The 15,678-nt window shown below is 30.5% G+C and overlaps 1 protein-coding gene and 1 long non-coding RNA gene across 6 annotated transcripts; one reads left to right on the top strand and one right to left on the bottom strand.

The window, feature by feature from the left end:
* The first annotated feature begins 508 nt into the window (after nt 1-508).
* LOC129311957 (uncharacterized) lies at nt 509-5,009 on the top strand. Of its 3 annotated transcripts, none has more exons than XR_008593426.1 (3): nt 509-821; nt 2,521-2,603; nt 4,701-5,009. It is a non-coding gene; the product is annotated as an uncharacterized LOC129311957 (long non-coding RNA). The 3 variants fall into 3 exon arrangements; XR_008593424.1 differs by having other exon boundaries at nt 4,693-5,009; XR_008593425.1 differs by lacking the exon at nt 4,701-5,009 and adding an exon at nt 4,418-4,549.
* On the bottom strand, nt 3,079-9,422 carry LOC129311955 (probable methyltransferase PMT18). Of its 3 annotated transcripts, none has more exons than XM_054954475.1 (6): nt 9,282-9,422; nt 7,285-8,017; nt 6,347-6,557; nt 5,518-5,815; nt 4,358-4,822; nt 3,079-3,520 (listed from the first exon to the last, which is right to left on the bottom strand). In XM_054954475.1, exons 2-6 carry the CDS (start codon nt 7,996-7,998, stop codon nt 3,292-3,294), a joined length of 1,917 nt encoding a protein of 638 aa, XP_054810450.1. In that variant the 5' UTR covers nt 7,999-8,017; nt 9,282-9,422; the 3' UTR covers nt 3,079-3,291. The 3 variants fall into 3 exon arrangements, with proteins under 3 accessions (XP_054810450.1, XP_054810449.1, XP_054810451.1); XM_054954474.1 differs by having other exon boundaries at nt 9,170-9,354; XM_054954476.1 differs by having other exon boundaries at nt 5,518-5,812; nt 9,170-9,354.
* Nucleotides 9,423-15,678: the final 6,256 nt, after the last annotated feature.

The following is a 15,678-nucleotide window of genomic DNA, read 5'->3' as shown; positions in this document are numbered from 1 at the left end:
CATATTACAATCGATAATAGCTATTTAAAAGGACACTTTCATCATAAATTACCTCTTGGCTAAGAAGAGGTGGATGATCAAAGAAACAAAAATTGACTTCTGATCTATGGGAGAGTCTAGCTTAAAAGTTACTCCTTCCATTTAAAAATATAAGGTATTTTTATTTAAATCTCACCTTTCAATAAAGTAATTACTTACTTTCAAATTAAACCTATCTTTTTATATTTATCCATATTAAATACTTTATCATAAATAAAGTCATTATTAATAGGGATACCTTTGAAAAAAAAACAATGATTATACCTTAAAAAATTAAAAATACTTTATATTTTTAAATATTCAATTTCTTAAAAAATATCTTATATTTTTATATAAAGGGAGTATGTTTTTGCAATTTTTAAAAATAATTTGTGCGGTCGATCTAAAAATCAATCTTAAAATCACGACAACACGGCCCCCTCCATTTTAGCTCTTCCATTTCACTTTAAAAAAGCTGAAAACTCCCTCTCACAATCCCAATTCACAACCAGCAAACTTCTTCACTCCCAAATCCCAGAATCTCTTCCTCTTCCTCTTTCTCATCTTTGTCTTCATCCTCCATGCCTATGAGCTTTCTTAGCCTTCGTCCTCATTTAATTTGCATATCTTTGCCATAATCTTTCTTCTCATCATCTTCGTCTTCTCCCATCGTCTGTCTTGTTCCTGGTGGTTTAAAGCAACCACTTATTGTCTTCGTGCTGAGCTCATTGTTGTGGTGCACTTGAAGCATCTCCCTCTTCGTAATTGAACCCTTCATAGTTTGTTTTTCGTTGCTCCATCAGGTAAAATTTTCAATGTTTAAATGATTTTTGTACATATCTCTTGATCTTGAGCTTGGGTTCATGCTTGCAGGTTGGGGGTTTACGATTTTTGTACATCTTTCATGATTTTTGGGGAATAATTGTAGTGCTGATGCTTCGTTTTTGTATATGTTTCTTGATCTTGATTGAAATGTTGTTTTATTAGTTCAAATTTACTTATGGGTTCAGCTTGATAGTTCGATTTCAGCTACAAAAGTTCTGGAAATTGGATTATTGTTTGATTTTTTAAACTTTTGTTGAGCTCGATAGTCCAATTTCAAATTGGGATTAATGGTATATGTTGGATTAGATGGTTGGCTGTTAATTTAAGTATTAATATTTGAATTTTGAAACTCAGACTAGTTATCATGAAAATGTCAGATTTAATTTTAGCTCTGATTTGAATTTTGGATGTTGTATATAGGGTTTGAATGTATCAAATATCGTTGAAATTGGTGGGCTGTGATTGGTTATGAATATATTTGAATTGAAAAATTTTGAAATGTCCAATTTTTAAGGAGAACTTTGCTGAAATTTATATAAACTTATTTGTTCTTAGGCTTTGTTTTGAGATTTTTGAATTATTTTTGCTCGATGTTTATGTTTGAGAAATGAAATTTACTTGTGAGTTGATTGTGGATATTCCTTGTAAATTGATATTTTTATACATTGTTTATTGAATAAATGTTTATTGAACAAATGCAAACCAAAGATTTGATTATGAATAGCATCAAATGTGAGGGAGACGCTGTTGACGTATATGGCAGCTTCATTAAATACGAGTGGGGGATGTTGTAATTATATATACTCTCTTAATAGAATTAATATATTACTCCCTCCATCCTAAATTATAGAATACTTTTAAAAAAAATTTTTCATCTTAAAATATAGAACACTTTGAATATATTAAGGTTTCATTAAATGTATTAATTTTAAAATTATCCTTTGTCTGTCTATAATTAATTTTCGTCTTTTCTCTTTTTAATATATTAAATTATGAGTATTTTTAAAAGTTTATATTTTTATTTTAAAAAAATAAGATTGTTAAGTGTAATTAATAAAATTTATTGGTATGTAAAATTTTATCTAAAAATATTTTATAATTTGAGATGGAGGGAGTAATAAGTATTACTCCTTCCGGATTATAATATAAGGCATCTTTTAGAAACTTTACCTAGCTTAAAAGATAAAGTATTGAATAACTTTTATATTTGTTTTTCAATTATACTTCTATTTCATTTATTACTCTTTTTGAAAAAAATGATGTATTAGAATTTTAATTACTCTTTTAAAGAATATTTAATGAGGATATAAATGAAAAAATGTAAACATTTTAAGAATTTAAGATTTTAACTAACATTATTCATAAACCGTAAATTAATTAACCATAACTTATATTGTAGTCTGGATTATATCATATTGATAATATTTTGGTTTTATAAGAGTTGATTGAAAATCAGGAATTAATTGTGAATTAATTCCTGGCTGAATTCTTTAATGGGGATCGATATATTAATGAGTAATTATATCGCAATGATGAGTAATAATATATTTTGGTTTAATGAGGGTTGGTCGAAAATCAGGAATTAATTTTGAATTAATTCTTTATTGAATTCAATTAATGAAGTTTATCTCTGCATTTGGAATATTTCATTATAACAATTTTCTTCATTATGAGCAGAATTTATGATGATTGGAATTTTCTTTTTTGTGACGACCTCCCACTCTAAATAATGAAGGTTGGCTGGAGGAGAAGACGTCAGAGTGAGTACCTCTTTTTAGTATTTGTTTTATTCTTCCTCTCAATGGTGCATTTGTTGTATACTCTAGAAATGACTCTAGTTGTCCTGCTTTAGTGTGGATTATTGAGTGGTGTTTGCAATGCCTAAATTTGGTATAAGATTCCGACCCAATCTTATTTATAATTTCAAACATTTTATCTAATATTAACTACGTTTAATGTCAAAACAATTAACAATTTCATCCTTGAAGCAATATAAAATGTATTACAACTAAATTAAACGTTTTTGTGTATTTAGCTTCTTTGAAAGTCATTACTCCTCTTGTTCCATAGTAAGTTATTTTCAACATTTTCATTGAAATTATGAAAAATATTAAATCTTATTAATTTTGTCTAAAAATTTAATAAATTTTTAACTTTATTCCTTTTAAATAAAATACTCTAGTATTTAATATCTTTCTTAATACTTAATAGGGATAAAAAGGTAAAAATGTACATAATGATTGTTGAGATACCTTATAAACAGTACCAAAACAAATACTCTCTCTGCTCTATAAATAAGATCAAAGGAGTATTTCTAATATTTTTTCCCCTTCTAGGTGCACAAATGATCTAAATATCAATTAGAAAACAATTATAACGGGAAAGGGTTACAAGATGGGTAGGAAATAAGCATTGTTAGATCAGAAAGAAAGCAATTCTCTGAATATCCTAGTTTTGTTTCTCTCTTTCACTGGCAGTCCAGTAATTTTTGACTGCAAGTAGGATTTTTTCAGGGTTAAAAGGTCCACTTTCATGATCCATAATGTGGCTTTTCCATCTCATGCCATCAGTAATAGCTTTGATTTTCACAAGAGTCTCTACCGTGTCCCTAAATATAACTATACCTTCAGGCCTCAATATTCTGTCCATTTCTAATAGTATCAGAGTAATGTCGCACCTTCACCATAACACAAAATTCTATAGTCAGAATAAGCAAAAAATGAAAATGCCTAGGCAAGTAATAAATCAACATACATAAAGGGATAGAAGCCAAGAACTACTTAGTCCAGTGGCATGAAATTTTTCCTTTGATACCAACGTCATGCCTCACATAGAGAAAATTGCATATGTAGCGTTAAAAATTTACAACCTTATTGCACCTTTTGTTTTTGGTATTTTGAACTCTCTAGACTCAATAAAAAATTTAGATTTAAAAACTTTGTAGATGATATTTTAACTTATTCCTATAAATTGAAATAAAAAATTTCTAACCCATTAGACATTATTAAAAAAATGGACTAAAGAGTTGTTCATTGTATAACAAAATCCAACCACAACAAATTAAATCATTCTTTTATGTAACGGTTTTCTTTTTATCCAAATTTAAATTATATATTAACATTCTCAACATATTTTTGGCTAAACAAAATCTCAATATATTTTTCTCAAATAAAAATATGCATAATTTTTACTTATGCTTTAATATTTTTTACCTAATATAATTATTTTTTTAAAATATAATATTATTTTTTAATTATTAATTTTTAAATTAAGTTTTTCACCTTTGATTTATGGTCCTAGCTTCGCTGCTGCCCTTAATATATGAGGGGTTCTAAGTTTAATCCCAACATGTCCCAAAAAAGAAGGGGACTAAAAACAATTAGTTAGATGGTTGAGTGATACATGTCTATGAGACCCCTTTTATGTGGGAAAAGGTTAGACAGGTTTAGGCAAAAAAAAAAAAAAAAAAAGACATAACGGGGCAGAATCCATAAATGTTGTCGCATGTGATTACCTGTCTTGATATATGCTAAATACACCATTGGCATGGATGAGATCATACGTTCTTGGATAGGTTGAGAAAGCTTCACACCAATCATGGTATGTCCCAATAAAACCTCGCTCATAAATTACTCCAAGAGTGTCCGGGTTTGAATTGGAGGGGACAACATTCATAACCCAGACTGGATAGTTTAACAAAGCAACCGCAAAACCACCAAGATAAGCATTCATGTCCATTATGTTTCTGTATCTTCCTTGGGAAAGTGGAACGATTCGCTTGTAATGTGTTACCTTGTTCTTCCACTGTTCATTATCCTCACCAAATTTCTCTGCATTAATGCCTGGAAGTGAATCAGAACTAATTCGAGGTGGGATCGCAAATGCTCGCTGTGGCCAGTTCTCTACTGCCCCACCAGCAACGTCATTAGAGTTGCTGACCTCTGGCAATGGCGTGATGCACTTTTCTAGGTCTTTATACCTGTTCAAAGAAATTAAAACAAGTGTCTGAGTTATGATGTAGGAAGATGCTCTTTATAGACAGGGATGGATCTAGAACTTAGTAGGTGGGAGGGGGCCAAAGTGAAAATAAAATAAAGAATGGGGGCTACAATCTAATGTGAACTATTTTGCAAGTGAAAAAGATAAATACCAAAGGCTGTATGATGCATGGGCAATCCCTCCTGGTCCCCATTGAATTTACCATTGTCTACAGGGTTAAAGGATAATTTTATTTTTAAATTATAAATTCATGAATGTTTGAAATTTTAAACTCATTTTTGATACAAAGTTTCATTAAGACTTTAAAAAACAGTACAAGCCAACTCTCATTGTTAGCAAAAAAATCATTAGTTAACTAGAAAATTATAAAATATAACTAAAAAATTATAAAAAAAAGTACCCAAAAAATTACAAAAAATGACTAAGATTTTTTTAATCATTTTCTATAATTTTTGAGTTTTGTTGTGAATTGTTTTTCAACTAACTTTCAAAGTTCAACATTTGTCGACATTAAAGACAATATTATATATTTTAAAAAGGTGAAGAAAAATACCATATTAAAAAGAAGCATAATATCACGAACATTTCTGAATTTATAATTTAAAGGTCAATTTATTATTTAACCCTTCTTTATACCTACTTGGAGTAATAATGTTACTTGAGTATTATATATACCAAGCCATGTCGGGATTGTCTGACTTGCATATGTGTGGTGTTTTGTAAAGCTTTCTATTTTGCACACATTCCATGTGGTTGATGGGCTTTTGCCAAATAGCTAGGTCGTCTTTCTCAATAACTTTCTTCCAACAGATACGTTTGGCAGTGTTCTCAATTGCATCTTGCTCTTGCTTGAGATCATCTTGAGTTCTTTCCCATCCTCTCCAATATTTCTTCCATCGTACAGGTGGGCCAGAGAGAATCCAATAACCACCTGGCCTAAGAACTCTATCCACTTCAATTAAGTACAAACCTTCTGCATTTAGATATAAAATCAATGATTTAATGACCATAAAATTAAGAATTAAAAGAAAATTTTACCCTGAAATTATAAGTCTGGGAGAGTCTAGAACTCTAAACTTATTTTTGCAGCAATTTTTCCTTTTGACATTTTAAAGGGTGCAATGTCACTCTTATCTTTATCAAAAGTTAACTGAAAAATTACACAAAATAACTCCAAACATTATGAATAAGTGCCATATAAAAGGATAAAATTTTTTGGTTATTTTTTATAATTTTTGATGTCTTTTTTATTTTTTTAATAGTTTTTGAGCCATTTTCTTATAATTTCTTGATCAACTAATAGTCAAAGTTAATAAGGATCATATTACACCTATTTTAAATGTTAGAAGGAAATATTATATAAAAAATAATTTTAAGGTCTTAAACACTCCACCTTCAAGACCTATAATTTAAGAACAAAATTGTCATTTAACAAATCTCTTTAATTATAACATCTACTAGAGAATAAAATCAACTATCATGCAATAACATGGCATATTCATACCATTTTTGCTCCAGGGAATGAGGCAACGAGAACAGTGGGCCATATCAAAGGCCCTAGCTGGGTATGGAAGCCTTTGGGAACCCATAATGCCAATCATAGCAGGAACACCTCTTTCTAAAGCGAATTGAACTTGAGCTTCATGTGTATCTCTAGGTGCGAAAGACATTGCAATGATGTCCCTTTTCAACAAATACGCTCCCCAACTTGCTACCTTCAAAACCATAAATTACAAAGCGTTATTAACTCCAAATAACGTAACGAGTATGGCAAAGAAGAGGCAAATTCTCAAGTAATTAAATGTTAAGAAAACCTGGCGACCTTTGAGTTCAAACTCATTTAAAGTATGAAAAAAATATTGGGCTGAGAAGCATCTTGAAAGGGTGGATAATACTGGGGTTTAACAATTCCAGGAGGACACATAAATGAAAATGACACAACATTTTAACTCAAAATCTTAAAACTTTAAATTTGTGTGTCTTTTCCACTTATATACTCCTTTTCCAACCCAACTCTATTATATGTGGGGCTTTTTCCCCATGCTAAGTGAAGTCAACTCAAACTTGACATCCCAACAATTTCTTCCTCAAGTGTGAATTCACCATTGATCATACAAAACATGCTCCCCCTTATTTGTTCACACTTTGAAAACACCAACCTATCCTTAGGTGGTCTAGCCAGTTGTGCTCTCCCCACTTCCGATATGCTTGTCAAACCCAACAAAAAGCATATAGACAAATAAGAAATCACCAAACAACATGCTTGTAACATGAGATTTCAAAGGCTTCAACTTTAGATTTCATCTTTTTTGTACAAAATAATAATATGCGGTGGTCTAACAGATTAAATCTCATGCAAACAGCATGGTAGAGATATATAGAGACAGACCAAATTAGAAGAAAATTAAATAAACTTAGTTTGATGATTATGCATTAACTTACACCACAGCCAGTGTCAATGGCAGTTCTGATTTTACCACTAGTAAGAGGAATGAGTTCATTGATGTCATCAATGTAAACATCAGCTCCATTGGGAAACATAGTACCTCCTCCAGGGAATTTGAACCTATCACCTTCAACTTGAATCCAATTCTGAATAGCCTTTTCTATGCTAAGTTCTTTATGAGGAATATTGTCATACCAAGCATAGTCTCGACTTTGAGGCCACTTGAAAGGTGTCTTGTAATTTGGTGGAGCTGGTATCAGACATAGTAACAGTTCTTCTTTCGTTGGACAATGTCGTTCCCTGTATTTTAACATGTTCCTATCAAATCTTCTTCCTCTATCTCGGTCTTGACATGGAGTATATTCACTGTATGCCATATCACATGGTGCAAAATTTTGGACCCCACTAGAATTGTTAATTTCAATTTGATGATGTGCATTAAAGTCCAAAATAGTAGATGATAAAGATGATGGAATAGCAGAAGAAGAGCTGCTTGATGAGCCTAATGGAGATGACGACCCAACATTATTATCACAACCCAGTTTTGAGTAAGACTCAGACTGGCCAATAGGTGCAATAATATTTTGTCTTGCACCAATTATGTAAGACAAAATACACAATCCACTGACACCTAAGATACAAGTGAGACGCTTTCTCTTGGATTCGAGTTGATTGTAATGCTTTGGCGATCCATTGTAATCCTTTACCATTTTATTTTAATTCTGAGATCTGAAAAAAGTTTTGAAAAAAAAAACATGTAATATTAGTTTTCACCCATGAAACTAAAATGCTACAATAGAAAGACCAAACAAAGAATTAAGGGCTTTTTGTATGCATTTCTATAATATCTTTTATAATGTCTTGCCTTCCCAAATTCATTTTTCTTTTCTCTTTAGTTCATTGGTTTCTACATGAAATAAAAGACATTTAAATATCTTAAAATCTTGAAAAGGTATATATTTTTTTACTTCTTAATTATTTTTTAAAGAAAAAATATAAACATTATATACTTTTTTTTAAACAATCATTAAAAATATGAAACTTTTACATTTCAAGACTTCAATAGTCAAAATGTCTCTTATTTTACATAAAAGCCAATGATTCAAGAAAAAAAAATGAAGTTAGAAAGGTAGGGCATTACAAATGACATTAAAGAAATGCATATAAGAAACCTCTAATTCAGAAAGTATGGCAACATTGTCTAAAAAAGGATAGGATAAGTGAAAACTCCTAAAAGCAACTTATTATTTAATTGCTACGTCAGTTTTATCTTAACATGATTCCACAATTCATTCTCAACAACCAAGAAACATTATATTGAAGTGAGGGAAGAAATGGTAATGAATTTTTTTCCCCTTGGTTTTTATTATTATTATTAGATGAAGAAGAAATGAATTGCTGAAAAACTCAATGCTATTGAAGAATTCAATCTTAAATTTGACCCAAAAAAACCTAGAAGAATGCTAAAAGATCAAAGTTCATGTGTATGAAATATTCAAGCAAATTTGTATAGGAAAAAATATAATAAATGCTTCTTTATGTTATAGTATTATTTTAATGAATTTTTTTTTGAATATTTACAAAAGTTGTAGAAAATTTATTTGATGGATAAACAAATTAAAAAGAAAGGACATAACTGAAAGCTAGACAAAGGGAAAAAGTATAAAAAAGAAGATGGAGTATTACGAGAACCCGAAAATCTTAGTAGCTCCATGCTAAAACTTCGACATCTTCGACATCTTTATATGTTTATATATATGTTGGTGGTTAATTGTTCATCTTTGATATCAATCCATGTAATTATGTAATAGAAGTGAGTAATTTAGAGAGGGGAATTTTTACACAAATAAGAAGAAAAATTCAAGGAGTAAAAGTAGATACCTTAAAACCTGAGACCGAAACGCTCAAATTGATATTCTCCTCTTTCAATGCATTCTTATTACCAAAGTAAACCAAGAATTCTTAAAATAAATGGATTGAAAATGGTTTTAACCTAATTCAAATGTTGACGATATATGATAATTCAAATGATACAGATGTGAACAACAAGCACGCGCGATGATTAATTGAACACTCTACTCATAGGAAATTGAAATGGTGAAAGTCAAATCCTTTGGTATCCTTTAAAAGTGGCATTTACCAAGCAGAAATACATGACAATAATATAATATTTTTTGTGATCAAGTATAAAAATAGGTAAAATAATGGCAATGAGGAAAGAGAGGAGTGGTTTTCTTCATTTACCTGATGAGAAAGATGGTGTTAGTTTTTATTAATGCTTAATTTTTGGATCTCTCCTTACCTTTAGTTTATCCAGAAAATAAGGAAGCTTATAGGATTTAGATTTGGTCAACAAGATGATTTATGATGGTTCTTTAGTAATGTCATTTAGAAGATTTAACAGCCTCAAGTTATTCTTCTTCTATCCTAAATTACTTTGCTTCTGTTTTTTATGGAATGGGATTTTCTCCCAATTTTAAATGGATTTAGATTTGGTGAGTAGTTTAAGTCTACTTACTTAATGAGTATTTCATGTGGCATGATAAATTGAATGGTTATAAGAGATTTTGTTATATAATACTTAGGACATACCTAATCTTGAATTTTGGAAGGGACAATATATGTCAAAAGTGCTTTGATCGTGAGAATTGTTTTAAATTTTTTAAGAAAGATGTAACTTGATAATTTTTAAGTATTGATGAAATTTAATGATTTTAATTGAGATACTCATTAAGTGAGACATTAACCACTCACTGAATCTAAATCCACTGTAAATACATCAGATTATGCGATTGCTTGGTTACACACCTCAATTCATATTTTTCTTCTCCTTTTTCTTGTTTTATTTTTTCAATATTTTCATTCACGGGATATATTTACTAGAATTTTCTTAATTTTCTTTCACTCAACTAATTATCAATTTAATTATTTTTATATCTTTAATATACTCGCAATAATTTGACAAGGTAGTTTAAATAGAATAATAGCAGTTATATATATAAGGAAGAATTTCTCTTTGGTCCCTTGGAAGAAACTTTTCAAAAATTGAGAAGCCCCTAAATAAAATGCTAAAATTTTAGTTGTGAGGAAGCCCTTGATTGAAATTGATATGTGAAGATCATTTGGCAAAATATCCATCATTAATTTGAAAACAAAATTTCCCTCTTCATTGTTGTGAGGGTTGCTATTGACTCTCATTGTACTGCCATTAAAGTCATGTAGATTTTGTTGTGTTCATGTCACCTTACATTTTTACTTCATTTCCATATTAGTTTAACTATATGGCCTATTTGATAGAGTGGAACTGGGCTTAGAGAAGTGGAAATGGTGGTGGAATTGAAAAAATAGGATGCTTGGTTGCATGATTCTAGTTCTCCAAGGAACTCAATTCCATAAAAAATGGTGGAAGTGAGTTTCATCTGTATACCTAAAGAACTCGTTTCCTCCCTCATTACTTTTCTCATTTTCCAATTTTACCCTCAAGCCTTTCTCCTTCCATATTCAACCCATACTTCTTCATCAACAATTTTTTTGATTTGCTTCTCCAATCCTTCATTAGCGATAACATGCATCCTTCAAACACCCTATTTTGTTCCTTCCCTAAGAACAAGTTCTTGAAGAAAGGGCTTACTGACCATCGACAAGCGTGACTTTGGCATCTATAAAGAAGTCATTAGATTTCAAAGGCTTCATGGATTGATGCAAGGTTGTTGGATAGGTGCCTTAGGGTCATAACATCTAAAGGAGGTAAAGCTTTAGGAGTGAAATGGGTTTCGGAGCTATTGGCAAGACAACATACTTTGCTTCCATTATTGCTAATCTCATTTGAATCAAAAATCATGATTCAAGACTCCATAAAAAAAAAAGCTAACAAGATGAGAAGAGAATGTTGGAAGGGGGAGGGAGGGAGAATGTTGATGCTTCCTTTTTATTGTTTTTTATTCCATGGATATTATGGTCATTTCAAGATAGAAATACATATATTATATAAATTTTTTTCCCATTTCTGTCCTTCTACCAAATATACTTTTAAATCTCATCTCCATTTTTATTTCCATGTTTACTTCTACTTCCACCAAAAAAACTTCCCTGTACCAAATGGGGCATTAGAGAAGTCATTCATTGAGGACTTAGAATGAGTATGAATTAATTTAGTTTGGTATTGGGGGCTTAAATTATGAGTTTGGGTAGAAAATTGGTAATGCTTGCCCGCATATATCACGTTAGTAGATTTGTCCTTTCGCAGATATATCTCAAAAAGTGATGAGGGCTTGAACTTATGTTCATGTCCAGCCATAAATGAAACATGTATTATAAGTGTCCATCCACAGATGTGGATAGGAGCATGAGATAGCCATAAGTGGCGATACTCAATGTTAGTAGGCTCTTCTAGTGCCAGAGATAGCACTAAGAGGTATTTTAAATTCGTAAAAGCCTTAAAAAATAGAAGGAAAGAAAAGGGGTTTCAAGGGAGGCTTGATTTTCTATGCTTGGGCACAAAATTTTGGCTATTTGGGAGTTATTCTAAGCTTTTTATAACACTAAGCTTGTAAGCGATCTTACTCATTCTTTTACCCATTAGGCTTTGAAACTTTTCAGATTTAGGGAGTTGGGATCTTAAGGTTCTCATGGATTTCAAATTTGGAGGATTTTCCATTGATTAAATTATTGTTTTATGACTTGGAAGGGTTAATGTATCCCAATTTTAAGTTTTAAATAGTTGGGATTTAATTGATGATTGATTTGACAATTTAAAAGTTAGGTTGGATGTTTTAAAGGTTTAAATGATTTAATATCTTTAATAATGAATAATTATGATTTGGATTATATGTTGAATCATGTATTTTGATTATTACAAAACTAAGGGAAGAGGTATTTGTTGTGTACAAATATCAAGAATCATAGATAAAGACAAAACTTCAAGAGTATGAAGAATCGAGAAAAGTTAAAGATGTTTAGGATAGTTATTTAAATTCTTTTAGATTCAATGTAAAAATTTTAAGAGCTTAATTACTTTTTGTAATCCTTTAAATGAATACATCATATGTCTCATTTATATACATTGAAACTCATCTAAGTAGATTAAAGCTTGCAAATAATGTCTTTCTTGCATGTTGAAATTCATAATAGTTGATTGCAGTGTGAGATGCAAAATCACGCGTGATTCTGCAGGTCATTCATGAGATTCTACAGGTTAGGCACACTGACTACTAAATCACGCAAGAGCCAGTAAATGATTCAAGCGTGATTCATCACTTATATTATGTGATACCTTAAGCTTTGCTTTTGTGTGTAAAATCACGTATGAGAGCCATTGTTGTCCATGCAAGTTTTAGTAACTATACTTCACTTCATTATGTCAAAGTGTTGTTTCACATGTGAGTCTGATAGTAGTCAAGTGTGATTTGTCACTTGTTGCACAATCACATTTTGCTTTGTTGAGTCTTAAATCATTTCAATTTAAGTTTAATTTGTTTACTTGTATGATCATTGATTCACAAATTCAAATCTTGCTTGTCTTAAATCATTTGGATCAATTCAAGGATAAGGGAGCAAATAAGGATACTTTATTGCTCACTTCTTACTACTAAGGGTAAGCTACTTTCTAGCTACTTTTGGTATGAGAAAATGTTTTTTATATTTACTTGTTTGCTAACATTATTATTTCTTATTAGGGGGCATTTGATAGTTATTGTGGTTAATTCTATTGCTTAAAAAATATAGTATCTTGATCCTCTTAATAGAGAACCAAGTAACATGCTAGATATAATATAACTTTTTAACAAGCAAGTTAAATTTTTTCACCTGTTATTTTTCTTGTTATTTTAATTTCCATATGTATATATACACAATCATGCAATTTCTTATATTTATTTTTTATTTCCTTCTTAGAGCTGTGGTGTTGTATAATATTGTGACCAACAAAACTATCTCTTCTAACTTAAAGGCATTGGACTCTTTTGATAAATAGGTCATAGTTAAGGTATTCTTTTAATTTGCTAAGTTTTTATTTAAGAAACCATGGCCTGTTATACCATTTTAGCTATATGTGGTTTTTTTTTACAATATTGATTGTGGTTATTACTTAATAAAATTCATGAAAGACATAATCACTTATGCCCCTACCATATTACTTGACAAGATATATATTAAATTTAATTGCATTTAAATTATAAATTATAACTAACTTTAGTTAGCTAACTAATAACTTGAATTTGTTGTGATTCTTTATATACAATACTTTAAAAATGTCTATTGCGTTCAGTATGCAACTGCACATATACAAGACATCCTTGAAGAGATGGCCCAAGTTGTGTTCAACATATAGATAGCAATAGTGATTAGGCCTAATAATTAGTTTAGGTATATATATAATTTACACATCCATTTTTTGGCCAATTTTTATGTCTTAGGCCACTTAGTTTTAGAATTTTAATTTCCAAATTAGCTAAGTTTATTGATTTTAAAAGGTTTATGGTATATGAATTTTAATATATTTGGATAGTAATTTTAATAGAAATAGTGATTGATTTGTTTCTAGTTGCTAGCTGGCTATTATTTAGTTGCTTTCTGTGTAAATTTAAAGGGGGCTACTTGAGCATCTTAAAAAAAAACCATAAATACTTGATGATTATTTCATAATAACTGTCAAGTATTGTCTTTCAGAACTTGCCAAAAGCCAAACTTGAAAGCCAATACTTGATGATTATTACCAATTAACCATCAATTAAAGGGCTTGTAATATATGGCGCCCCTTACTTGACAAGGCTAAAAAAGAGCCGTTAAGTATTAAGGTTCTTGTTATAATTCCAAGGAAAATTTATTCTTTCATCTTGACTAGAAAAGAAAAAAAAACCAACAATAACAAACACAATGGACAAGACTTTTGAAACTCAAAAAACATAGAACATAATCACTTCTAGGAAGCTTTTATGCAAAAGCTAGCCACTGGTTTGTTTTGCTACAAGTTTGCCTATAAAACTCCATGCATTCAAACTCCTTAAAAAGTCAAAGGAGTATGAAGCAAGTGAAGATTTCTTATAAGAATTGAAAATCCTTCACTATGATGATATCGAAGGAAGTGAGGAGATTGTGCTAAGAAGACCGCAGTTTAGCCATATGAGAAGTAAATCATGTATGACAAAAGGGGTAGTGAAGTACCTTTATAATGAAGGCTTTTGAGTGGCTGCTACAATACTTAGAAGCCCTCCTTACAATTAAGGCGATGTAAAAACTCCACAAAAAGTATCAGGTTCATTATCAAGTGATAGGAACGACTTATGTAAGTTGTGGCAAAAGCAAGACTCTTTGTAATGTTTAGTTGTTGATGGAGGTGAATAGGGTTGAGATTAAAAATGTTTAAGACTAATAAGAAGAAGTTGTGACTGGATTGGATAAAAAACTAGTAAATAATGAGAACCAAATTTAATGGATTTAATCAATATAGCCATAATGAATCCAACCAACCCAATGAAAAAATCTCCTTTGTTGACATGTGTAAAGATCAACAAAAGACACCTCATGAGCCATATACGAATTAACATCTATCTGAGGTTCAAAATGATTAATTTTTATAATTTTAATTTTCCTTGTCCATGTAGATTCATCGAAGTTAATCTTAAGAATGAAGAAAAGGGTGAACTAAAGGGTTTAGATTTTGCAACTTTTCTCATATTGATTAATTCATTTATAGATCTAATGAAAATTTTTTTCTCAGGGCATTGTTAGCATTAGAGAGAGAAAACTCTTGCTCTTCTTGCATGAAGACATCTAGCTCAAGTGAACCATTGATGAAGCTTTCATAAACCAACTTGAAATTTCTAGGTAGAGAAATCGTAATGTCCTCAAACATTATCTAGCATTAACTACCCACTTAAAGACATTCAATTAAAGCTAATTAAATAATTAAGAGAGTAATCGAAGGAAGATAGGATCAACCTTAGTAGATTAAAACTTAAGAGTTTATGAAGGAGACTGTTGATTAAATAGGCAAAAATGAAATAGTGTAAATTAAAGACAATAAGATAAGGCCATTGAAAACATTTAAGATCATAGTACATAAAGTTATGGAAGCTTAAAAAAGTAATTGGGTATTATAATGGCTTAAATAGGTGCAAAAGAGTCAATTTTCACAAAAGAAGACCATTTATTATAGCCCAAGCTATGATTTGCCATGGCTTATGGTACAAAGACCATATGCCATAGCCAATGGTACATTCTACCATGGCCAAAATTATTAAGGCCATCCGTTATATCCAAACTCATTGTCCGTCATGGCTAACACTCATTATGTAATTCGCTATGGCTAATAGAGGCTTCAGTCACAACTAACAAGCCATAACAGTATAAAAAAGACAACATTCAGAGTCCAACTTTTGAAACATCTAGCA

This window comes from Prosopis cineraria, unplaced genomic scaffold, assembly GCF_029017545.1.
Source record: "Prosopis cineraria cultivar Desert tree isolate PC_DT_omini unplaced genomic scaffold, ASM2901754v1 PC5, whole genome shotgun sequence".
Classification (NCBI taxonomy): domain Eukaryota; kingdom Viridiplantae; phylum Streptophyta; class Magnoliopsida; order Fabales; family Fabaceae; genus Prosopis; species Prosopis cineraria.
Note: the sequence above shows the minus strand (reverse complement) of the source record. Positions and strands in the feature narration are given on the sequence as shown.

Bases quoted from the DNA above. Each gene is read 5' to 3' on its own strand.
- LOC129311955 (XM_054954475.1), bottom strand. From the start codon at position 7,998: ATGGTAAAGGATTACAATGGATCGCCAAAGCATTACAATCAACTCGAA. The intron at 6,558-7,284 runs GTAAGTTAATGC...ATGGTTTTGAAG, and splicing joins CCATTGACACTGGCTGTGGT to GTAGCAAGTTGGGGAGCGTA. The intron at 4,823-5,517 runs GTATATATAATA...TTCTTTGAACAG, and splicing joins GACAATCCCGACATGGCTTG to GTATAAAGACCTAGAAAAGT.